General features: G+C 40.0%; 1 protein-coding gene across 4 annotated transcripts in view; it reads left to right on the top strand.

The window, feature by feature from the left end:
* Nucleotides 1-25651, top strand: part of LOC117418299 (C-terminal-binding protein 2) — a 77806-nt gene that overhangs the window by 21058 nt on the left and 31097 nt on the right. The window contains exons 1-2 of one of the 4 annotated variants that reach the window (XM_058985198.1): nucleotides 22920-23052; nucleotides 23345-25146. In XM_058985198.1, coding sequence (XP_058841181.1) covers nucleotides 23673-25146 — 1474 coding nt within the window. In that variant the 5' untranslated portion in view covers nucleotides 22920-23052; nucleotides 23345-23672. Of the gene's footprint in view, nucleotides 1-17024; nucleotides 17189-22867; nucleotides 25147-25651 lie in introns of those variants that run through there. The other 3 variants (XM_034031213.3, XM_034031210.2, XM_034031209.3) reach the window with 3 other exon arrangements.

Raw genomic sequence — 25651 nt, 5'->3', positions numbered from 1 at the left:
GGTAAGCGCTGTTGTAGTTTTATGTCAAGAATCTGACCCACATTCCTCAGAAATGATTATGTTTTTTTAGTGTTTTTTTTAATAACAATGGTAACCTTGACTTTAGCATGTGTGCATGCATTGTGCTGCTAGGCCATTCTGCACAAGCATATCTCCTCTCTCTCTTTGAATAAAATGAAACACAAGTAAGTAAATAAATACTCCCAGAGTCTCTTTTCTTCAGTTTAATGAGTCCCAATAGAAGCGGTTTATTTTTGCTCCTAATTTGAAATGCTCCACTGGAGCTTTGTTACCTCCTAATAAGATGCACTAGAACAATGAAAAAGCATTATGTTTCACAAAGGTCATGTTGATTTTTGTTATTTTAAGTCTGCAAGAAAGTAGATTTAAATAATATATGAAAGTGTAGCGTATGCCCGCTCTGTTGAAGGAGCTTGTCTCTTTGAACAGCGTCCCCCCTGAACAAGGAGTTCGATCCTCATTCACTGCCACCTGTATTTTGTCAACTGCATGCACATTGTGTCTTGTTGATTTTCAATGGAGTTTTTCTATGAGCCTCGGATGCAGATTTGTCCAGGTTTCCAAAGAACTGGTTTTAATGGATTGTGCTCTGTGGTCTTGCTATTAACTGTACTTGACAAGCTTTATAACAGACTTAACCTTGTGGTTTCTGCAGCTATCATTGTGTTGCAGAGATTACATTGGCTTCTTCTTCTCCAAGACAGGTGTGAATTAAATGGTGTCCGATAGTTTATAAGGGTAATAAAGGTCTTGTAGACATGAACCTGTCAGCTCTGACTGAACCCACTTCTGTAGAGTTCCTGCCATATTGAACGTGTAACATCGGAGAGGGTCTCTGCTATTAAAGGTAAACTGAAGTAAGCCACTTTAAAGTTTCAGGTTTGTGGGTTTTTTTGTTTTTTTGTACTGTTCCCTTACATTTTGATGATGTTTTCAATAAAGGAATTTAAAAGTTAGAAAGCTGTAAATGTGCCCCGTCTCTAGTAGGCAGCAGTCAATTGAAAATTTAACAGGGAACCATAATAAAAAACAAAAAAACAAAACAAAACAAAAAAGAATTAATTTATTGCAGCAAATCATTAAAGCACTGCAGATATTTCCTCCACCTCCTTCCATATGCCCTGCCTTCATGCCGTTGAATAGGCTCTGTATAATCTATTATGATTAATAATATTAGAAGTGAAACAGCCTAGCTTTAATAACTCTATCATTAGGAATGAACCAGATATTGTGTTTTCTAAAGGCCCGGCTGGCTTTGATATTATTAGAGAATCACACATTACCTGGAGTCAGCAGTTTCACGCGGTTCAATCTCATTACATTTCCAGGGTAAAGCTGAAAGAAAAAAAAAAGAATTGGAGGCATGCGATGTGAGCTGGGCGATGGCAATATACATGAAATGCTAGGAAGACAGCTTTATGCACCAGGAGTGGGATAAGTGGTTAAGTTTAATGAGAGGAGATAGAAACGTTGAGCTGTTTTTTTTTGTTTTTTTTTTCAATTCCGCACGGTCCCTAAACTGTTTTTGACTCACTTGATATATCGAGTTAATTCCCGTTGCCGTTCCAATAATTCATGCTGCACAGTGTAATGGCTTACGGATTAGGGAAGGCATCAAGTTGTTAATTTTCGGTGTGGAAATTGCAATCCTTGCTGTCCCATCTAATTTTTTTTTCTCTCTCCATTACATTGCCAGTTAATTTGGCTAAAGAAGCCTTGCTAGGGAGATATTTCATGCTGCAGAGAGTTCTGTTTTCCCTATAAAAACGTCCTGCATCATCAACTTTACCACAATAAACACACTCCACAGCCCAGTTTTATCTGGTGGCGAGACGACAAGCCCTTCTCAACTATGCAATTTATGAGTACTTGAATTAACTGGCGCTCCTCATAGTTCAGAGTCCTTTATTGTATTTTGTATTTTTTGCTCGGGATATCAGTTACACCTGTGACCTAATGAACTGTGCTTTTTAATTAGTAAATGCAGCTTAAAGTACTAATGTGTCAGAGAAATGTTGCAGCTGATTTCATTATTCTCGGCTCAAGCACGTTTCCTTTCAGCCTATAGAGCAGATCTTTATTTAACTGGAGTGTGAAGATTTTTTAATGCATAATGGTCTGTCTTCATAAAATAATAGCACGCCAGTAAATGCACAGGGTTCAGTTAATTGACAGGCACACAAAAGTTTTATGAAAACAGTGTCCAGTTGCATCAAACACCTTAACCCTTTCAGTCCTAGCAGGATCTGAAGGTCCCACCTTATCTTGGCACCATATAAAAGGCAAGTAATATATATATATATATATATATATATATATATATATATATATATATATATATATATATACTGAAGGGACTTTAAAGTCACATTTACCAAAACATATGTAAAGAATATTTTTTAGTCTTGTTCTCATGTCCTGTTCTCTGTTCGACAAAAATAATTCAGGACTGAAAGGGTTAAGTAAAATGTCCCATTAGTTTTCCCCTTGAGTTTAAGGGTGTTGCAGAAATTTAAGAGTCAGTGCCCTGGTTTTGAGAAAATGGATCCTTAAGTGTAACACGTAAAGCTAATACTTAAGCTGTTTCATGCAACAAGTGCCCGCCCTGTATGTTATATCAAAAGTTGTAGTTTGAGAATTTTTAATACAGAATCAGGTGACTTGAAAGATGCATCACTGACAGGCATCAGCAGAACAGCGTGCTGGCATGGATTCGACAGGTAAAGTTGTAAAGACTTCATGCATTTTATGCTCGTCCATGTAAGCTTTCACACTCTTTCTTTCTCCACTGTTTAAAAGGATCTAGACCCTTTGAACGACTCATTGCAACTTATATCTTATTACATCATCTCACCTGCAGGGGACGGCAGTAACAGTAACAGCAATGTTTGTCACAACTAGATTTCACTTTCATGTTGAAATGATATATGCATTGAGACTTGCTGGCAGTCCCGGTGCCATTTGTTTAATGTTAATATTTAAAAAAGATGAGCAGCCCAGACCAGCAGAAAGAGTTTCCCCAAGGCCCTGAACAGCCTATAGATAAAAATGGGATTAGCCATGATCATGTACTGTACATATGAGAAAGAATTAACATTGTGTGGCTCCCTGTTGGTAGCAGAACATTGACACAGGTGGGATACAATGAAGAAATAGTGTAGGGAAGTCATTGTGGTGGATATCCTTGTTAGTGCTGCTGTACAGTGCTATCCACTGAGGGTCCTTTTTGACAAGGTTTTAAGTGTTACGTAAGTTTGGTTTCCCTAGCACTATTGAAATCTTTAATAAACAACACCTACTTGCTCATATTTTGCTTTTGCGTAAGCTTTTTCAATGCTTGCAAAAATAATCCCTGCATTCTGTCCTTGTGGACAATGGGTTATTAAATGTTCATATTCTAAATTTCCATTTACAGCCTTCTGTTAAATGTCACAAACAAAATATCAGTGTCAATTTAATTATTTTTTTTTTTTTTGGACAAATCCACTGTTATAAAAGAACATTTGGGGGGAAAACCTTGTCTGCTAATAAAAACAAGTTAAAATGAAAAAATAAAAATGAAGAGAAACAACCAAATATGAAATGAAGTGTTGACTGGACACACATACATGAAACACAGTGGTGTTACCCAGGGCAACACGCCCACAGAGCGAGTTCCACGAACGGCCAGCAGCTTCCCCCGAGATTCTATTAAACACATGGAGTTTAAAATCTAAACGTCAATGTATTTATTTTTGCAACACAGCTTAAAAAGAAAAGAAAAGAAAAAAGGACCACAGGCTGTATCATCTGTAAGCTTTCCCTATCAAGCCCTGTGAAAAGGTTTTGACACAATGGGTGATGGAGTTGTATTATTCAGCTGGTGGCTGACAGGCCCCTACTGTGCTATTCAGAGTCCTGTGGGGTTCATTAAACAGAGGAGTGCGGCACCACCAATAAGCCAAGACACAGAAATCTTCAGTTTGTCAAAAAATTACTTTCTCAAGAATACAATCCTGTGCCAATTTACAGCTGTTTCAGTGCAGCAATATGAGTTATCACCACCTATCCTTAGATGTTGTGATTATACATACGTTATACAGGACAGGTTTAGGCCCTTGGAACAAAGATAAGTTATTTAAAGCTAGTTGTTAATTATCTTATTACCCCTTTGGTAAGGATGCATGACTGTCAGCTAGTTAAATAATCAGTAGCTGATCAGTCGTGCATCCTCACGGGGTTTTTAAATATAAATAATAAAAGACGCAACGCTTTTACCCGCGCCGCAAACAAAAATACAAATAATAATACATAGGGGCGGGACACTCCGCCACAGACCCCCTTGGAGTTACTTGGGGCTGACATGACCCCACACCCCAAAAATCACTTATATATTATAGAAATACTACTCTATGTAATTCCACGTATTACATTAACAGGATAAAAAATAATAATTGGAGGCATGTGATAGTTAGGATGTGAGCTGGGCGATGGCAATACAAAAAAAAAAATGCATTGTTTTTAATCTCATAGACTTTCATAACGCAACTCAATTGGCTGAGCAGGTTTTTAAACAAGTAACTGAGTTGGTCTGCTTGTGATGTAGTTGTTCTGCAACCCTACAGGTTTAGATGAATAAAATAAAGTGTAATATTCATGAAACTGATAAAGAAACCAACAACACTCCAGAGAAGTTTACAGCATGTGAAATGTTATTTCATCCATCAGTACAGACTAAAAAAAAAAGTTTTGTGAAAAAATGTGTCTAGTGTGCATAGGTGCAATATATTTAGTCTTATTAACGAGAAGAAGAAAAATTATATTTTTATATGAAACATACCTTCTACATATAATGAAATGCATGCTGAGGTGCATCTAAACATTTAATTCAAACAATGACATAATGACATGCACATGCATAGCACAATATGCCTAAGAGCATATTCAAGTTACAAAACCATTGGCAACTCTAGGTTTTTATAACTGCTTTTTAATTAATGACTGAAAGAGACTAGACAAGGCTTTTTTAAAATGAACAAAACTAAACCACCTTACAGGCCAATAAAGTAAGCCAATGTCTGAAACTATTGGCCCTCAAAAATGCTTTTTCACCCATTTTTAAGAGGGAGAGTGGGTTGGTTTCCTTCAGTCACGTTTTGGCTTCTGTTTTCCATGAGTACCTGACTCATTTCCATGTGACCCTTACTTAAACCCTAGCCGCACTGATAAAGCAGTTTTATTAGGATTCACTGTATTTGGTTAAAAATGACGTCCAGCCTCATCTCAAAGACACTGTTGAAACAGAAGGGTAGTGTTTCACTAGTAGCAAAATAGCCCATTAACAACACTGATGTAAAGTGAGTGGTTGGAGTAGAATACCCGTGAAGTTTCCAGCCCGCTGTGTTCTGTAACTTTAGAGCTCTCTATACAGTGCTGTACCTGGCCAGATCAGACACACCAATCCTGCCGCAGGTGAATAATTCAGAATTAGACACTTAAGATTACGTGTTGAGTATGTCCTATACAGGTAGGTCTTTAGTGCATGGTAGATATGCTATAGGCTGTACTGTATGTGAAAAGTATTGTCAGTCTTTTTTTTCCTATCATTTCCTTGAAGCACAACAGTGTGTTGTTTGTCAGCTTTTCTTCTGGAATGTACTGAGTTCAATAGCCTGTTTCTAAAATAGCAATGAACTCCACTGTTCTCACGTTTTCAACATGTCTTTCCTGTTGCTGTAGGCTTCAACTACAGTAGCAGGAGATATTAGGGCTCCCCAGCTGAGCAAGCAGCATGGATTGGTTGTTGCCAGTAAAGACGTTTTGGTGGATAAAGTTAGTAAATTTCATCAACGCAGCAATACTGTGTTTAAATAAATGGTTGCTTCTGACGTTTACAAAGTTAAAATTCAGCCATATTTAGAAGTCATTAAGAATGACTGAAAACGGACGCCATGGCCACTGGTCAAAAGTCTTATTTTAGTCCATAAGGTGGCGCTGTTGTACAAAAACGGTTGACATGGTGTGCCACCTGCTGGGACTTCGTGGGACTGCAGCTAAAGTCTTTTGTGTTTTACTTTGCCAGCTAAACATGAGGTGAACTGTACAGAGATGAGTTCCCAGTGGATGAAATATTTAACAGAAAGTGAAATGTCTTGAATAAAACTCAGAAGGGTGAGAATTAACAAATGTTGTGACTGTTTGTTTTGTTGGGCTTTGTGTAAACCGGGAGTAAGCTTTAGCACTTTATTTATTGCCTTGGTGCGTTTCAGAAGTGTATCCGGTGCTAATCAATTTATGAACCAGTATTATCAATAAAGCTGTCATAAGTACAAACTACAATAATAAACTAGGTAATGCATGTCTGCAGCTCCAGAGGTTGATCTGTTTTCTTGGGGTGATGAATTGCTATTTTTTTTCTTTGTTGGAGATCAGCAGTTTTATCTATCCATTAATTCAAACAGCCTTAGATTGTTGGCAGACTATAATTTTAAACCTTGTTTCACTGTAAGAGGAAAGCTGTGCGCATTTCAACCTGTCTTCTACCTTCAGATAAGCAGCGGCAGTTTGCTGATTTAGAGTTTGCTGTGCTAACCTAACAGCAGTGATGACATTAGTGGAGAAGATGGGGAGGACGTGGGTCATATTTTACTAGTCCGAAGATGAGGCAATGCTTCGTTAGCAGTCCTGTCACGTTGGACGAATGATTGTGATGTTGGATCAGGTAATATAAGTAATGCTTGGGTTATTCACTGTGTTATTGTATTAAATGCCCTCTTGCTCTCTATCTAGCTATTTATTTGGTTCACATAACCAGTCATTTTCGCTCTACCCATTTTTGGCAACACAACAGATAATGTGTTCTTCATATTTTTCAAGGTAGACATCGCCTTGGCAATTTAAGGATTTTTCCCAATGGTCCACTATCAACTTTTGACCATAAATATATGTATTAATGCTACAAATGTTCAATACATTTGATAGTGAGAATATTCCATTTATAAAACTTGTAAAATGTTATTGTGGTTAATGGTTGTATGTGGTTACATGTTACTAGTGACGAAAAACGTTTGTTAAGCTTCAGAGTTGATGGATAACTACTACAACTACAACTACATCTACTACTACAACTACTGCTATTGCTACTACGACTATTACTACTACTAATAATAATAATCATAATAATAATAATAGTCAGATTAATTTCAGAATTGGACACTGTTTACTCACATAATTTTGCATTGCCTACACAGGACTATCCTTCTCAGTTTTCTGCTTATCTTACTCAAAAATCAGCGCCTTAGCGCATTGTACTGACAGTTACTTGCAGAATATATAAATTATATATTCTGCAAGTAATTATATTCTGATGTTGATTTTTCAGATTCATTATTTAAAAAAAAAAAACAAGTCCCATCCAGACCGTAATAACATCTGTTAAATGTACATACAGGGTTTCCTTAGCGAGGTACATGAACATAAGAGCCCAAGCAAACTGACTGAGAGCTACAGCTGTGAGAACATGCACAGGGAGACCTCTGGGTGTCACAATGTGTGTGTACTGGTGGTATCAAACCACAAAGGAAAACTACTGTGGTTCAATAAACGATGTTCAACAATTAAGTGCAGTGAAATTAGAAGCAGGTGTTGTACCAGCTGTTACACGCTCGCCATGCTGTCGTTTTCCGTGCTGTCCGTCCGTCTGTCTGTTTGTGTACTCCGGCATCTCACTTTCAGTCTAATGGTGTATCTGCTGGAGTGTGCTGTACCTGCACACTGTTCACTCTGAATTAACACATTCACAGTGGGGAAGATAGCGGCCACATGCCTTTGTTTGTTTCTTACAGTAGAAGTGCCTCTAGTTATCAGACACAGTTGATTGTTTAGCCATTGATGGATTGAATACAAAAAGTAAATAGCTGCTTTCTAGTTGTTGTTATTTTGCTGTTTTGCTGTTTTGTGGCGATGTGACAGTAATTTAGCACTGGTATAAGGACTAACCAAATTACACACGGGAGATGCAGCCCTCCATAGTCTCTCACACCACATCTGCAGCTGATCTAGCCGTGCTGGTACTGACCACCAGTGTATTTCAATAAAACTACAATTTTGAATAAAAAAACATTGGAAGGTTGTCCTACATGGCTGGAAGCCACCAAGGGACTCATACAGAATAAGGCAACACAGTTATGGCTCTAATGTTCAATAGAGAAACTGGAGTATCCTCTGTTTTGCTAGCCTATAATTTGGGTGTAATTGATTAAGGTCGTCTGTTTGCTGTTTTTTTTATTTTTTTTTCAATCTCAGTCTTTCACAATGCCTTTTTTGTGTGTGTGTTTGTTTTTTTTGTATTGTTTTTTTTTGCTCTTCCGCTTCTCCTCACAATTCACTTCTGGACTTTATCAAGCCAGCGTTTTTCTTGGCCCCCTGTCAATGTAAACTGGAATACGAACCGCATTTGACTGGATGGGATACTCTGCCAAGGCCAGGAGAGGCCTTGTAACCACCTTTTATTTAGACAAGGAAACCCTGAATCATACTTTCATTGGTTTTATAACATGGTTTCCTGTGAGAACGCACAGGAAGTGGCTGGTCAACTCCAGGCCACGGCTCCAGACCGTGTGTGGCTCTCAGCGGGATTTTGTTTTCCTCAGAACTGATTTAGCATTAGATTTGCAGCCAGACCCAGCGGGGTTAACAATGAAGGTGAGAGCTGTGTGACTTGGTTAATAACAAAACCAGGCCAGATACCTCACAGCTGTCATGCATTAAAGAAGTCTCCCACCCAGAATTAAATACAACGGGGAAAGAAAAAAAAAAGGCTAAGCTAGCATAATAGAATGTCACAGTATTTTTAAACAAGAAAGCATCCACCGGGTACTCTTTTTTTTTTTTTTTTTAGTCTCTCGATTTTTCTTTTTTATTATTTTGATTTTGTGTGTGCCAAAAGATGAGACGTGCACAGAACACAACACTGCATTCATCAGCTCCTGCACTGAGAGGATAGAGTGCCAGCAAGCATGATAGATGCACTGCGGGTTTGATCTTTTCTGATGGGAAGATGAAAGTGCTTGGAATACTGCTCTTATATGCATTTGTCCTGCACCTCTCGTGGCGAGCAAGGCAAGCAGCTTTGCTTTTCACTGTATAATTGCCAGCCCTGTCAGTATCAGACATCCCTGGCTAGGAAATCTACAATGGTGGTCCATTGCAATACCATGATCAACTGTGTGCTGCTGTATCAGCTATATGTCTTGCAAATCCAGTTCATTTCATTTAGAAACAAACTCTGAAAAGAAATAAACGAATCAATTGTTTTCCTTTTGAATTCACATCATGCCTCAGTGCAGTGTAACTCTCGTTTTGAAGGTTTGTTTTGCTGTTTCGTTTTCACGTTGGCCTGCGTTCATACAAACTGAAGGGCACTGAATTTGTTTGGATCATCCGTGTGTAAAGCAAGTGGGAATGGAGCCTCAGGGTTGCTCCAGGGTAAAACGCTATTGTAGTATTATGTTGGCATACCAAATTACCAAAGCAATGTTAAACCAAAACTGCAGTAATGTGGTCATTGCAGTTGGCACTGGATTTTTTTTATTTTTCAACGAATCATCCCTGAACCCCCTTAGTTGGTCTACCCCAGTTTAAGAATATCTAATAAAGGAAGACCGAGGGAGGTAATGACCCTGGTGGCCTGGATACATTCCATTCCAGTAGCTTCTCTTTCCTGCTGCTGCAGAGTCCAGAGGCTTCTTGTGAAACAGTGGGAAAGCATCCTTTAAGACCTCCCTACCCAGTTTCACATCCCATTGTCTTCCATCACATATCCGAGTTCCCAACCAAATAAAAGTGTAATCTATTATTTTTAGCTGTCGCATTCCCTACCAAGCTCTTCCTGTTTTTCCCTGCAGACGCTCCTTGTTTTGATCCAGTGGTGAAAGATTTATCTCAGCAGCAAAACTGAAAACGCCTCTATTGTTTTATCAGTCACAGAGAGTGGGAGGCTATGGGAGCAGTGGTTTTATAAATAATTGAAATAATAACATTTCCGCCCATTACTGTACTTTGATACAGTATGTGGAAAAATATATATTTTTTAAAAATGGTTCTGGTATGAACTTTTGTTTGGGTCATTTCAATCCTCTCAGGACCTTTACAGGACACTTTTCTGAACTTTACAGGACACTTTGTACACGTTTGTATGCGGTAGAAATCAGTGGATTAAATATTGATCCCTTATGAATCTCAAGAGAAATGGCACAGATAATATGGATTTTCAGTTAGGCAGACTGTGTTTGGAGTCTGAAAGAAAGGTGTAAACAAAGTGCTCTGTATGAAAAGCAATTGCAAATTGGGGCAAAGGGCAAAAAAAAAAAATCTATGTAGTTAAAGCAAAGGTGTGTACTGTCTTGATCTGTAATCAACATGATACGGCTTAAATAATAAACGTTGATTCTTTCATTGAAATTTGTTAGTGCACGAGTTGGGGGAATAAGAACATAACAAAGTTTACAAACGAGAGGAGGCCATTCAGCCCATCTTGCTCGTTTGGTTGTTAGTAGCTTATTGATCCCAGAATCTCATCAAGCAGCTTCTTAAAGGATCCCAGGGTGTCAGCTTCAACAACATTACTGGGGAGTTGGTTCGAGACCCTCACAATTCTCTGTGTAAAAAAGTGCCTCCTATTTTTCTGTTCTGAATGCCCCTTTACCTAATTTCCATTTATGACCCCTGGTCCTTGTTTCTTTTTTCGGGTCGAAAAAGTCCCTTTGGTCAACATTGTCAGTACCTTTTAGAATTTTGAATGCTTGAATCAGATGGCCGCGTAGTCTTCTTTGTTCAAGACTAAATAGATTAAATTCTTTCAGCCTGTCTGCATGCCTTGTAAACCTGGAATAATTCTGGTCGCTCTTCTTTGCACTCTTTCTAGAGCAGCAATATGCTTTTTGTAGCGAGGTGACCAGAACTGAACACAATATTCTAGATGCGGTCTTACTAATGCATTGTAAAGTTTTAACATTACTTCCCTTGATTTAAATTCAGCACTTTTCACTATATATCCGAGCATCTTGTTGGCCTTTTTTTATAGCTTCCCCACATTGTCTAGATGAAGACATAAACTCTTAGGTCTTTTTCATAGATTCCTTCTTCAATTTCAGTATCTCCCATATGATATTTATAATGCACATTTGTATTGCCTGTGTGCAGTACCTTACACTTTTCTCTATTAATTGTCATTTGCCATGTGTCTGCCCAGTTCTGAATGCTGTCTAGATCATTTTGAATGACATTTCCTGCTGCAACAGTGTTTGCCACTCCTCCTATTTTTGTGTCATCTGTAAATTTAACAAGGGTGCTTACTATACCAGAATCTAAGTCATTAATGTAGATTAGGAAGAGCAGAGGACCTAATACTGATCCCTGTGGTACTCCACTGGTTACCTCGCTCCATTTTGAGGTTTCTCCTCTAATCAGTACTTTCTGTTTCTACATGTTAACCACTCTCTAATCCATGTTCATACATTTCCTTGAATCCCTAATGCGTTCAGTTTGAGAATTAATCTTTTATGCGGGATTTTGTCAAAAGCTTTCTGGAAATCTAAATAAATAACAGCATAAAAGACAAAAGCTTGTCTGTTTTTCAGGGAACACAAAAAAGATAGAATGTCAAAAATACATAGCTGAAAGGACTGTTTTAAAATAAGTAGACTTCCATTTAGATGTGCTGTAGTTGGTTTTGTTGGTACAATACTATATTTTCAACAGAAGTAGTATTTTAATTCAGAACAATATTATTCTGAAAATATCACTTGCCAAAAGAGACGACTGGACACATGGACTGTAATACAGTACATACTTTTAAATCCGGTACATAATGTAGCAGTATGTATAATTCCCCATTAACAACACAACAGCAAAATGAAATCAAAATGTTACCCATGCACAGAACTGCTTAAAATGTAAACGCAGTGCAATTTAGCAAAAGATTAAAAAATAACAACACAGTCTCCAGAATTAAAAACGTATCCAAAGTCAGTATTCAAAATTGCAAAATATAGTGTTCGATAAGGCCCTAATGTCACAGTTCACAGTTCAAAAACAACTAAAGATCACAGATTTAAAAAAAGAAAAAATGCATCACAGATCTGTTTCATGATTAACTTTTACATTACTGTGCCTTGTCTCGTTCGCTTTGTTTTTGGAGAAAGCGCTGTGTAACTGCAGCGCACAATAAAAACAGACATCCCAGGAAAAAAAAAAAAAAACGCGGGCTGTGACGGATATTCAGATCAATTGTAACTTTGAAGAGACGGGCTTTGTATCAGAAAACTGGTGACGGAGTCGGAAGTCAAGTGTGACGGGTAAGTGGATTCATGTGTTACATACATATGTAATGGGGATTGATTTTATTCTTAATACAAGGACGGTAAAACGCGACTGACATGTATCGAATTGTTTACAGTTATTTTGCAGTTTCCCATTTTTTTTGCAAATCTGGGTTTTCATTAATCATTTATTTTACCTTAGCACATATTGCCACCACATGGCCAAACAATATAACAAAACTCTTATTGTGGGGTAAACTAAAAGGGAACAATAGTTTGTCAATTGCTACATAAAGGTTAAACGCTGGGGAAATATTTCAAAAATATTCACTGTTTCCTAAATAATGATCTCATGTGCGTCAAATTTGTGAGTGTTTTCTGGCACGCTGAATATTTTCACACATGTGTTTGCAGGGTGTCTGTCTGAGCATCCCTGTGATTTATGAACTGTTTGGAGATTGAGTGATGATTGTCAACGCCAGTCGCTCTCAGAGTTGAGAGGATTATTATTTGGAGTGACTCTGCTAAGTAAATTTGGGAGCATGGTGGTGTGAAAAGGGGAACTGGCAGGGCTCTTTCGTCCAGGGCTCGGTTCTACAGGCGGTCGATGAGTAAACAAGGACAGGGTTCTGGATCTTACAAACATCGAAGGATTTGAAGTCTTTTTTTTTTTTTCTCTGTTAGAACTTTGCATGCTTGTGGAATGTTGCCAGAGCCTAAATTCTGAAAGCAAGTCACAAGTTACAGAGATCCAGGACAGTTAGAAGGGAATGCTGTCAACCCTCGCAGTGATGTGTCAAGTACACTGAAATCACTTTCATTACAAAGTCATTCACTGGAGCCACAGAGCCAATCACAGATGATTTCTGAAGATGGCAGTCTGGCTCTGGGGATGATAAGAAGTTTTGTTAGTTTTAAGTTATTGTTGGAAATATCATCTCTTGAGGTGTTTCCTGAAAAATGTTATCAGCACCACAAAAGCAACATGTTGGGTGTGTTCTGAGTTTCTGCTTTGCTTCCTGAGCTCCACAGCAGAGCTTGAAGATGTCAGGTTAAGCCAAGTGAGCAGAAGCATGCCTACAGAGTCGTGGCACACTGGTTTTAAGGGAGGGGGGTTGCATCCTAACCGCGAAAACAACCACTGGGTGGTAATTCAGAGTTTTGTGCAGGTTTTTCATTTATTAAATAGAATTTGGGATAAATCCTCTTCTTATCTACTATCAGTCAGTGCAACACCTACCTAGAATATGGGTTGATTTTAAATGCCTTTTCAGTGTCATTGCATTCCCACCTGAGGTGCCAGTGGATTAAATGCAATTTATGAAGCTTGGAAATACAGTTTAGCCAGGGCAGGAGCCCTCTTCAGCCTGATGAGATTCTAGTCGTGAGCTCAGATACCAACCTGGCGGTCAGGGGCAGGATGAAGTTAACTGCATATTGAGGCTACGTGTAAATCCTACCCGTCTGAACAGCCAGGTCTGGGATTCAAGCTGACAATCTGCTAATGTGGAGAGTCAAGGCGCCAGGGCACTAAGTGTATTGAGCTGCTGTGATGGCTAGATAACCAGGATTTTTTTTTTTTTTTTTTTTTGCAAACTGGCTATTCTGCTCATCTGAAAAAAAAAGAAGAGTGTAGCTATTTGAAAAACTGCAGCAGGGTAGCGGTTGTAAATTACTTCAAACTGTTTCAGATTTATGTATTTGTGCACACACCGAAGTACTTTGACAGAAACATGCAATTAATTAATGGTGATGAATAACACCATGAAACCCAGCATGAACCATCCCAGTCATACAGGTCCTGGAAACGGGCCCAAGATGTGCCGGGGCATGAGAGGGAGGCTGGCTGGTAACGGGAGGCAGCCTGTTTAAATAAAGCGGATCTAAACAAAATACAGCCAGTTAAATCTGAGAACCAACTTTATGAAAGTCAAACATCTAGCAACGCATGCACATTTTCCCGGTACCATTTCTGTCTGCAAAAATATGTAAAAAAAAAAAAAAAAAATCAATAGAAAGGTACTGTTTAGTTCTTGATACGGTGGTGGTATTTCGGTTTGCCGTCGTTTAGATGAATTGAGTAGACCCCAGTGTCTGAGGGTAACAACATGGACTTGTCTGTTTGGTTAATGTTGTATGGAGTACAAGTGGAAATGGTTCAAGCTGAAATGTCACTCTGGGGTTACAGAACTGGGGCAGAGCATACCCTCCAGATTGTATTTCAGGGCAGGCTGCAGTCAGGTGATTCTGCGTCAGGTTTCTTACTGGCACACACCCTCGGAGTGAACTTCTCTAACAGAAAGCATGATCGTGTGATTCAGAAACACATTGTAGTCGTTCCGGTAAGGTAGAATGTTACTAAGCAAAACTGAAACTTCAGTCATCCCTGAATGAACAAGATAACATCCTGTAAATGGAGTCTGGGAAGTTATTTCACAACCTGTGCAGATTTATTCTAAATTTACAGACATTTGTTCTGAAGAATGTGTTGTACTGTAACCTATGCTTGGTAAAAATAATAATAATAAAAAAAAATATATATATGGTGTCTAATAAGAAACTCAGAATTAGAAATGTAGCATTTGTCAATGTCTTGCAGTTTGGCTGTAGCTGTTTCAAACGGTATGCTCTTGTGCTGTCCCCTAGATAATGTCAGTGCAATGCCACTGTCCATGAACACATTGAAAATGTACAATCATGTTGTATGTTGTAGGTAGACTGCATCATTCATTGCAGTAGCATTGTGTTCTTATCTTCATTGTATGTGTAGATGAAAGAAGAGCTGAGTTCTCATTGATTTAGTAATAAGTGTTTACATCACTTTAGTGACCCCTTGGGATAGTCCCAGCTAATTAGTCAGTCATCAGCAGGGCGTTTATCTTATCCATGCCCTTACAAAAGGGTTGTGCCCTTTTTATGATTCCACATAATACCCCATACTATTCAGTGCCCTGAAAAGCCTTTATGCTGCTGTCCAAAAAGGATAGTACACAGCTGCTGCTAGTCTTGAGTTACACTATGGTAACAGCAGCTGCTGCTAGCTGAGAAGTTCATAGCGCCCTCCAATGGCCAAAATGTACAATTACACTCCGGATAATTCTAACACATGACAGGGTTTTACTGAATGTCTGTTGTATTGTTTGCTGTATGTCATGCTTGTGTGTTTTTTTTTTTTACTATGAAGTGGACTAATATGGTGTTAATCATTTCTATTTCAAAACGCTTATAAAATATAAAATATCATCCAAACTTAATGTGGGTGGCGAGTTACAGCCAGTGTTCTGTGTTCACCCTAGAGTTGTCTATTTGTGTTTGAACTTTTATTTACAGATTATTTCTAAACACTTAGACCGGGCACTCCAGCTCACATGTTTGTGCCATCGGGCCTTAAAATGTTCAGATTATACCGTTGACCAGTTGCCATTTTCTCATGCATAGTAACATTAAGACACAAAAGAGGTTTTTGGGAAGATCTATAGACAAATTACTGAAGTCTAATTCCATATTGATTTAACCTTCAAGCAATAAAAACAAACAAACACGCTTAGTTCTGTAAGCTCATAAACTTAAACATCTTGAAAGTCTGTGAATTACTACTGTGTTGGTTTTAAACTGCTATTGCTGTATGTCACACACTTTATTATAACATTATCAGCTAAATCTGGACACAATGTGTAATATATAAAACCATTTTTCAGTTGTAAATACGTCCCTGTCGTGTGTCAAAATGTGACCCTAGCAAATCTTTTAATACAATTTTGAAATTGTGCACAATAAAGTGGAAATCTCTGCATTTGAATACACCACCACCACTCTCTCTCTCTCTCTCACTCTCTCTCTCTCTCTCTCACTCTCTCTCTCTCTCTCTCTCTCTCTCTCTCTCTCTCTCTCACTCTCACTCTCACTCTCTCTCTCTCTCTCTCTCACACACATGAAAAATGGTAAGGAAAAGTAGAAAGATCAACACAACTATACAGCAGTATTCTTTATTTCAGTAGCTATGTTATTTATATATTTCAGTAGATATGTTATTTATATATTTTTATTACCACTATGATAACATTAATAGTATGTGAGATGATGAAATGTAATCAAATGCAATTTACGGAAACCATTGTGTGTGTTATTTCAAACTGAGAAGTAGATCCAAAGATAAAACTGGCGATTTCTATACAGTGGGCGTAAAATATTATATCTGCTAGTTAATATGTTACTAGATAAGGAGTTAGCAACTTGTTGGCAAATATGTCACTGCCGGTATTTCTTAATTTAATAGCTGTAAAAATTGCATGTTTTATAGGAAATTGAGCATTGAAATTCAAGAGACGACACATTGCATGCTAAATTGTTGGATTTAATTTTTAACATCTGTATTGAGTTACTCAATTAAAATGCATTTTTTGTTTTAAACTTGGAAGTCATCCATATCTGACAAATAAGAAGAGCTAGATTTTTTTTTTAAGGACTGCTGCATGCATCCTAGTACAACTAGTACACTATGAATACAAAGACGAAAGGCAATTGCCATTAGTCATATTGGTGGCCTATATTAACCAATATTACATTACAAATATAGTAACCAATATTACATTTTTATGTCATCTCAGGTTCTGATTAAGAGATTTTGAAACGTTTTATGCCGACCATAGATCTTTTTCGCAATAGATCTGTTTAAGACTTTGCTCTGTGTGCTTGTTTTTATAGGTGTTCTGCTGACGTTATGCTCTCAGGAGAATCCTGGGCAGTTTATTAGGTTCCTGAAGATCAGCTTCGCCTATCTAAAGGAGGAGAGAGCACCTGTGATCTGAGCATGGCTCTGATGGACAAACACAAAGTTAAACGTCAGCGACTCGACAGAATTTGCGAAGGTAAGGCAGGATTTCACACTTCACGTTTTTGGGTTTTTTAATAGACGCATCTTTGTAAATACTTGAATGCTGCCCTAATTTAGATGTCACTAATGCAATTCACGCTGATGTTTTGTGAGGTTTTTATAATCAGATGTGCGAGACAGTGCTGAATAGCATATTGACACACAGTTCAGATATACAAATCTAAATTGCAATCTCAGATTAGGGGGTTTATATTACTGGTGCTATGCCTTGGCACAATGTGGTACATAGCTACAACCTGAAAACACAATTCTGTAAAACTGCTTTTTCATGCTTATCTGTGTCATTTCCATCAGTGAATTTGGTACAGACACTTCAATCCGCGAGTAGGTTATTCATTTCAGGTAGCTGTAATGCCTCAAATTTCTTTTGTGTATCTACTTAAAAAATGGTCACTTCCAGCAGTACTCAAATACTTTGGTAGACAGTGTGTTAGTTCACAAAGACTGTCCATATGCAGTGAAAACAGTTTTTCACTGCATATGGACAGTCTGCTACAAAACAGTTGGCCACACTGTGATCCCTAATGGTGCATCCAGTGTCCGCCTCCGAATACGAGCATGATGGAAATGGATATGTTGGCAGTGCATGGATTTCTAGCAACGTCAGACGGTGGCACAGCCCGCCCTCCCCCACCCTTACTCTGAACAAGGCCACCTGCACTTTACTGGACATCCAAAATGGGGTAATGAGCAACCAAGCACAGCTGATGCCTATCCATTCTCAGAATATCAATTGAACCCAAATGCTCCGCTAATGTGCAACACACGCTCTGATTCCTGGAACTAAGCCCCAAGTGCTTTTGAATTTACACAATTTTCAGAAAGTGGGTTGATAGGGGAGGGTAAGGGTAAGGGGGATTTGGAAGCTGGGAGGTAGGACGGGCATTGCCAGTTGTGCCAAATGGTGAAGACAGAGCTGAGAAAAGATTGTTAATTGTGATGGAATGATGCTAGGCAATCTTCCATTTCAGAATTGATGGCCAAGAGAGAAGGCCACCTGCCGATTGATTTTAGTAGGCTGTTGTGTCAGAAAAGACATGCCCCCCTCCCCACATTCGAGACAGGCTTGCTTTTTACAGCATGGCTTTCCTGCCAGTACAATCTGTACTTCACGTTGGCGCAGCTGTAGTTTGTAAATGTGAAAACGTAATTACTGGCAAAGTGTGCAGAGAACAATCACAATGTATGTTTTGTGGAATCGTGGCTTTAAAGCACATCAAGTTTGCCCCCTCATCATCTGGTAAACACATAAGGAAACATGCCAGTCCTTTCTTTCCAGGGGCTTGTATTATATTTATTTCAGCTCTGCGAGTTTTGTGTACCTCTCTCCTCTCACTCCAAATGGCCACTTTGATGAGAAGTTGGCAGAAGAGGAAAAATCATGCGGGCAAGGGGAGGTGGTTGGGTTTTGAAAGCCAGCTCCTTTGGGTAGATGTTTCCAATCAGATCTGTCTTAGCTCTGGGTTTTAACTGGAATGAAACAGAAGGCATGTTATAAAGGGGACAAGTTAACGAGCACTGGATTTCATTATGTAGCTGTGATTTTTTTTTTTTTTTCTTATTTTAATTTTATATTATGGCCAGCTGTGGGACTGGTTTAATTTCTACATGGCTTTTAGAGGTCCTATTTGTGTATCTGGATTGGCTCATTATAACTGCAACATCAAAGCATTGCGTCAATACACAGCATCAGAAGGACGTATTTGGGTTTAATGGGCTACTCTCTGGCTTCTCTAGGAGGGGCAGTGAGGGTATTCACATGTGTTTTGAGGTCCCCAGTGCCTCCTTTATTGCTTTCCCTTGTGCCAGCTTTGGCGCTTCGAAATCCTTTTCCCTGATGGTGAATGTGATATTTTGTAAAACATACAGGTTTCGCCAGATGATGCAAGGATGTAATTATATTACTATAGTACTGTATGCATAAACAATCCAAGTACTTTCATTAAAAACGAAAACAGTAAAAACACTTGACTGTACAGCTGATACTGAGAAAACGTAATTGAGTTCAAGCACCGTGTCTACAATGTGTGTTTTGTACCCTTTTAAAACAATTAAAAATGTATTGAAATTTGCAAAACTGGTACAAAAAAAATCTTAGAATGCTCAAGTCAAGGCTAAAAACATACCATACTGTACAACTTATTTTAAGATTTCTGGTCTACACTAAATGAAAAGGGTTGCTCCTTGGGGTACAGTTTTGTTTTCCTTTTATCATATTGTATGTACCTTGTGTACTGTAAAGTACCTTTGCAGTGATCGTACTCTGGATCACATTTTTGTATGAAATCGTCCATGAGGAAAAAACAAAATGAAGATGGAAACTTCCATGGCGCAAATATTTCACACTGTTGATTTAATCCTGCTTTTCTAGCTAGCTGTGCTACCAGCTACCAGATCACGTCAGATCTTGGAAGCTGAGAATTACGTAGTTCTATTAAGCGCCGCTTTTATTTCATCAAAGCAACCGCAGCAAACGCTGGGCTTTCATTTTCTATTTTTAAGGAGAAAATGGTTTTGCATTTTTTTAGTATGAGACCTCATAAAATTTCAAAGGTTCAGCCTTGTCTTGTGCAAAGATTTTGATTGAATGTCTTCTGGCAATCTCCCGGTGACAACTTTTAAAGTCAGTTAAAGCTGAACAGAAACCGGTAACAATGAACAGGTTAAAGCTGAAAACGCTTGACCAATAGCCAAATAGTTTTGAAATCATGTATAGTCATTTACATTTAACACTGGGAGACATGTAGACATCCAAAGACTTGTCATCCTGTGCACACAGCAGTATTAAAAGAAAAGTGATTATTCCTTTAACCAAGCACAGGATTAGTCCCTATTTCATAGCCTGCTTAGGTAAAGGGTTCAGGAATTATGCTATACACATGAACGTTAGCTTTACACTTTTTCTCCTTTGTCAGGTTTTAGGGCACTGTAGGGACATAGTAAAATCTGGTGAAATGGATAAAGCAGATGACGCATTACTGTATTTCTTTGCATTTGGGCTGTGCCTCTGCTATACTAACCACTAGTCAGATCCTAATTGTGTAAGCCAGGGATAATTTGAATCTCATTGCATTTCTGGCTGTTTTTAAAAGCAATGTCCCTCAAATCCTGTCTACAGATGTGGAGCTTCAGGAAATTATAACCATGTATTAGCAACATGTGGAGTTCTACCCAGATACTTGTAAAACTTAGCCTGGGAGCTTGTTAAAACTTTTATATACTGTACAATAACTGTAATTGACTTGAATTTTCAAGTTCCTTGTCAAACGGCCTAATTTATTAAGTCTAATGAAAGTTTAATGGCCAAAAAAGTTCTGTAGCCGACACTATCTAAATCACATGACCTGCTTTGTGTGTGCATTGCTTGCCAAGTCCCAGGCAGCAACATGTCCTGAAATCAGACAGCATGCTCTTTCTGAAGCCCTCTGTATAACGAGTCACCAGAGGGGAAGGGGGCTTATAATAAAACTGAAGCAATACTGCCTCCAAAAGGGTTAGCTTCACGAGAACAAAAGGGTTACCCAAAATAATGCACTTTTAAGCATATTATTATTATTATTATTATTATAGCTAATAATAATGATGATGATGGAGATGTAAATATTTTTATTTTATTTAGTCAGCTCATCGATGACAAAGCCTCACAAATGGGTGCTGACAACACAAACAGGCGACAGTGGTCCCATTGTGTTACCTGTACACTATATATAAATACAAAAAGTAGAAACATTTACAGTATTACAGTAGAATATCTAAACCATATAATATCATTAATATTAAATCTAAAAATAATAGGGTATTATTTCCATGTCTGTATTTTGTAGTATCTTTATTTTCGTGCCTGTTGGGATGATGAGTGCTTTGTCCACTGCGTCACTCTGGCTTACTAGCATTCTTGACAGGTATATCCACGGCAGAGCAAACTGAATCTATTCAGTGTGAATGAATAAGCAAACTGATCAAATCTTCACAGCCGACTTCTTTAGCTTCGAAATGAGGTTCAGGACCATCAGGCGTGAAACGGACCCAGACACAAAACTAAAAATGAGGTAGATCGCACAGCACAGGAATGATAATGCAGGTCGGAATGTAATATAAGAACACATTGCTTAATTTTATCACATTTAGATGAAAGTCTAATCCAGCGGCATTCGTGGTTTTAGATAAATAATATAATACAAAATAATCAATGGCGTTGTTCCAAGGTGTAAGTGCTTTCAGCTGCTGCCGGCCCACATGTGACATTCTTTTGGCTCCGAGTTCCTGCCCAGTCCCCTGATTATAACTCTGCCCTAATCCTGGGGTGCGCAGCCTTTATAGCCATCTGTGCCCCACTCTATTCCCTCTGGAGATCCTGTGACACATTTCAGTTTAATAGAAGTACTGAAGGAAAAGAAGAAAGTACAATGACAGTGTTGCGTAATTCGCATGCGGTAATCTTCCTGCAAACAGGGGAACTCAAAGGCTACCCTGACATGTTTCATATGACAGTGAGTGATATATGATATTTAATTGAGCAGAAGACTTAATAACTGGGAGCACAACCCAACATAATAATACACGCAGCACCAGGACGGAATCTAATGATAATGCATGCACCACAGTATTTGACCTAATTGGATGGATCCTCCACATCATGACAGTAGGCAATCGCCTGGCACCTGTATCCTCAAGCACTGTGCCATATAGTACAATTGGCCCCCTCTTACATAACGTGTCTCTCCCCTATAGCTGTGTGAATAATAGTAAACCTACAGACTCAGGGGAGTTTTACTCATGCTGTGATAAGTGCAGTCAGTTCACATTTAACAGGGACCTGATTGCTGGCAACTGGTCATGGCAAAAATATTCCTCAAAAAGGGTAGTTCTGAAATCCAGGTCCTTATACTATCACAGTATAGCCCTGTGCTCACATTTGCTAGGGCTGTACAGTACATCCAGCACTGTTCGAGTAGAGTACCTGGACCTGTTTAACCGAGCTCCCTTACTTCCCCGTTCTATGACCCGTTCACAGTTCTTAAAGCTGTAAATTCCAGATTACATTTTAGTAATTTCCCTTTCAGAGATAATGAAAGGATTTGGGTACAGTATTCAGATAACAGCAGGCAGGCTGAAAGTTGATTCGGGGGATGGTGGATGGTTTAAACTTTGGATGCCGAATGCATGTTGAAAAAAGAAAAGAAAAACAAAACAAAAGATGTGTCTTCTCCATCTTTTTGGTTTGCCTTTCTAGTAATGTATTCTGATGAAACCTGTGCACGTAAATGTGTTTTGACATCTTTTATTGCAGCTTGCCAGCTTACATTTGTACCGTATCTTTCGGCGCTGTTCAGTGGATTAGCTTTCAATCAAGGTGGATTTAAAATGTGCTGACACCGACCAATTCTTGTGCAGTCTTTTATTAATTTCCTGTATACTTGTTGGTCTCTCCCTCTGTCTTTAATTGTGTCCTCTTCCTTTATTAAAACAGACACACCATTGAAGTGCACAGATGACGATATGGAAATGCCATTGGTAAAATTGCATTGTATGGAAGCGGGGGGAGGGGTGTTTGAGATCATATGGGCGACAGCATTAGCATTACGCTTTATCTGGCTCAAGTGATGTCACAGGGAGCAGAGGAATTAAGAAGGTTTTATTTAGCCCATAATCCCTCATACCAATTGCCCAAGTGAGTAAAATGTCCCAGAACGGGGAAGGCTAAACCTCAGGATTAAAGTGTTGCAGCCCACTCCCTCCCCTCCCCTTTTTTATTTATTTTTCCCTCAAGCTTCAAGCCAAACACAAAAGGAGACCATGTCATGCTGACCACCATGAAGTAGTAAGGCTGGATTTAAGGTGCGTTGTGTGTGAGTATGTGTGGTGTTCTGTTTCCCCCTCACCATCTACTAATATTTCCAGAAAATGAATAATTCAAGGATTGCCTGGTAACAGGGAGATACTCGATAGCACCGCCTCTGGATAATAAAAAAAAGCCTGGCGATCAGGTGAAACAATACCTCAATCTTCCACTTTTTTTCCTCTCTCCTTTTCTTTTGATGTAACTGTAACAGAAGACTTGAAAGAAAACACCCTGCTCTTTTTTTCTCTTTAAAGCTGTGTTCTTTTTCTCTCCAATGCCTGTTTCCAGTCAGCAATCCACAAGTATCGGGCGCTCTCAGAGCTGGGACGCTGCTGGATGGCATGAGGGGAATTGGGAAGGGGAAAACAGCTACCAGTACCACCCCAGGGCACCAAGACGGAGAAACTCTTTGACGTACGGGGGAGACGGTGGTGGAGGCTGGGACGAGCCACCACCAGAGTTACGGTGGAACGAACTCGAGCTCAGGAGGGAACCCTATTCCTACCAAGACTCTCTGTACGACCAGGGCTACCCTGAGAGGCATGAGCACCGGTCCGTGAGAAAGAGCTCAGTCCCGGATCTGAACAGCTACTACGAGAGGCAGACAGACGCTGCCATGACGGGAAGGGGCTCCTTGCCTCCTCAGGATTACTACCACCACGACCCTGCGATAGCAGCCCGGCCACCTGAAGATCCTCGAGGCTTTTATAAGGGAGAGCAGCAAACGCTTAGCAGATCAGCTTCACATTATGGGATAACCAGTGGAGGACGACCAACTTGGGATCAAGGACAATCCAGGCCTCCTCCCCCCCCACCAACGGCTCACGAGATGAGCCGAGTGTACAGGGAATCTGCTGCCTCTAAGATGATATCAGACGGGCAGCGCATACGGAGCAGGGACCCTTCTCTTACCAGGTACGGAGTAGAAACAGCAATTCCCAGGTACGGGGCAGAACCACCCCCTATGAGCGGCCGCTCCGTCTACAACGATGTCAATGGCCGTCCCTTGGACCCCCGGCAAGCCACAGCCACCTGCTTGGTGGTTGATCCAGCCACCCAGGCTTTGGACGGCAACCCGGAGAACCATCACCGTGGGCTTGGGATGAGGCAGGAGGGCGCCAACTCTTACAGCTCAGCAACCGGGCAGAAAATGGCCTACGATGGTTACGACGGTAGTGCTGGCGCCAGTACTAACCCAATGGGACTTGCTCAACACCCGTCACAGAAGAAAAACATAGATTCTGATTTCCTTGCTCTGCTGCGGGCTGAGGGCCTCTCGGAGAGCACCATTAGCGCCCTCCTTCAGCAGGGCTTCGACTCGACCAGCCTCTTGGCTATGATGGAGGAGAATGACGTGCGTTCGGTGGCGCCCAATCTCGGGCAGGCCCGCGTGTTGTCCCGCATGGCTCGCAACTACAAGATGGAGCTGCAGCGGCAGCACGAAGCTCCAGTCAGCGTGCATCAACATCTGCGGACCCGCTCCAACAGCTTCAGCCACCGCAACGACCTCTACCAGCAGCAGCAGCAGCAGCAGCAGCTGCAGCTGCAAAACATGGACCCCAGCGCCCTGCAGCAGCCGCCCATCTCCATGCAGCCTGCCTCGTCCAGGATGGGGGATGTCATTGGCAGGAGGCCCTCCAGCGCCCCAACCCAGCACCTGCTGGAAACCGCCACCTATGGCCCTGGGATAGGGGCGCGCTCTCCTGCGGGTTTCCCGGCCAGTCCCGGCAGCTACAACACACCTGTCTCCCAGAACCGCCCCATGTCAGCCTATTCAGCCAACTCTGGGGTCGCCATGACCACCACGCAACATCCGAGTCTTCTGAGCTCGGCCCCAAAGACGGCGTACTCCACTACCTACACCATACCCATGGAGCTCATGAAGCGAGACCGCAGCCTGTCGGCCATGTCGCCCATGCACAGCCCACACTGCAGCCCCCAGGTCCTCCGCAAGGGGTCCCAGCAGGAGGCCTCTCTGATGCACAGTGGCTCCACTCTCCAGGCGCAAAACGTTAATGCTGCCAACCAGAAGCTCACCCGGCGCACAGGGCCGCCAGTCATCATCTCCACAATGGCGTCGCCTGACTCAAGTAATTTGCTGTTTTAAGCTTTTCTCTCCCTTTTCTCTTTTTCTTTTGTGTGTCGTGCCTGACTGGTTTTGTACTCGTCCCCTGTGTCCCAAATGTCTGTATTTCTGGTACTTAGTAAAAAAAAATAATAATAATCTTACTTTTTAATAGACATACATACAAGTCAAACTGTTGGTAGACACATCCCTCCACCCCTTAATCCATATTATTCGATAGGGTTTCTTTTTTTTAACACTAATTTTATTATTTATTAGGGGTGGGCAATGATATGAAAATTGTATATCGATATCGTACATGTATTTTGATATCAATAACAAAACACAGAAAAATGTCAAAAATATATGGAAGTTAACAGATATTTACATATGAAAAGCAATAACTTACTTTAACTTAGTGGTGCTTTGCTTCACAATATCCATGGAGAAAAACAAGGTCTTGTTATATTGTTTTACTATTCTATCATCAGGCTCCTCAAAACCAAAATATTTCTATACTTCCCTGCGCA

Source organism: Acipenser ruthenus, chromosome 13, assembly GCF_902713425.1.
Source record: "Acipenser ruthenus chromosome 13, fAciRut3.2 maternal haplotype, whole genome shotgun sequence".
Classification (NCBI taxonomy): Eukaryota; Metazoa; Chordata; class Actinopteri; order Acipenseriformes; family Acipenseridae; genus Acipenser; species Acipenser ruthenus.
The sequence above is the reverse complement of the archived record's forward strand: the minus strand, read 5'-3'. Positions and strand labels throughout refer to the sequence as shown.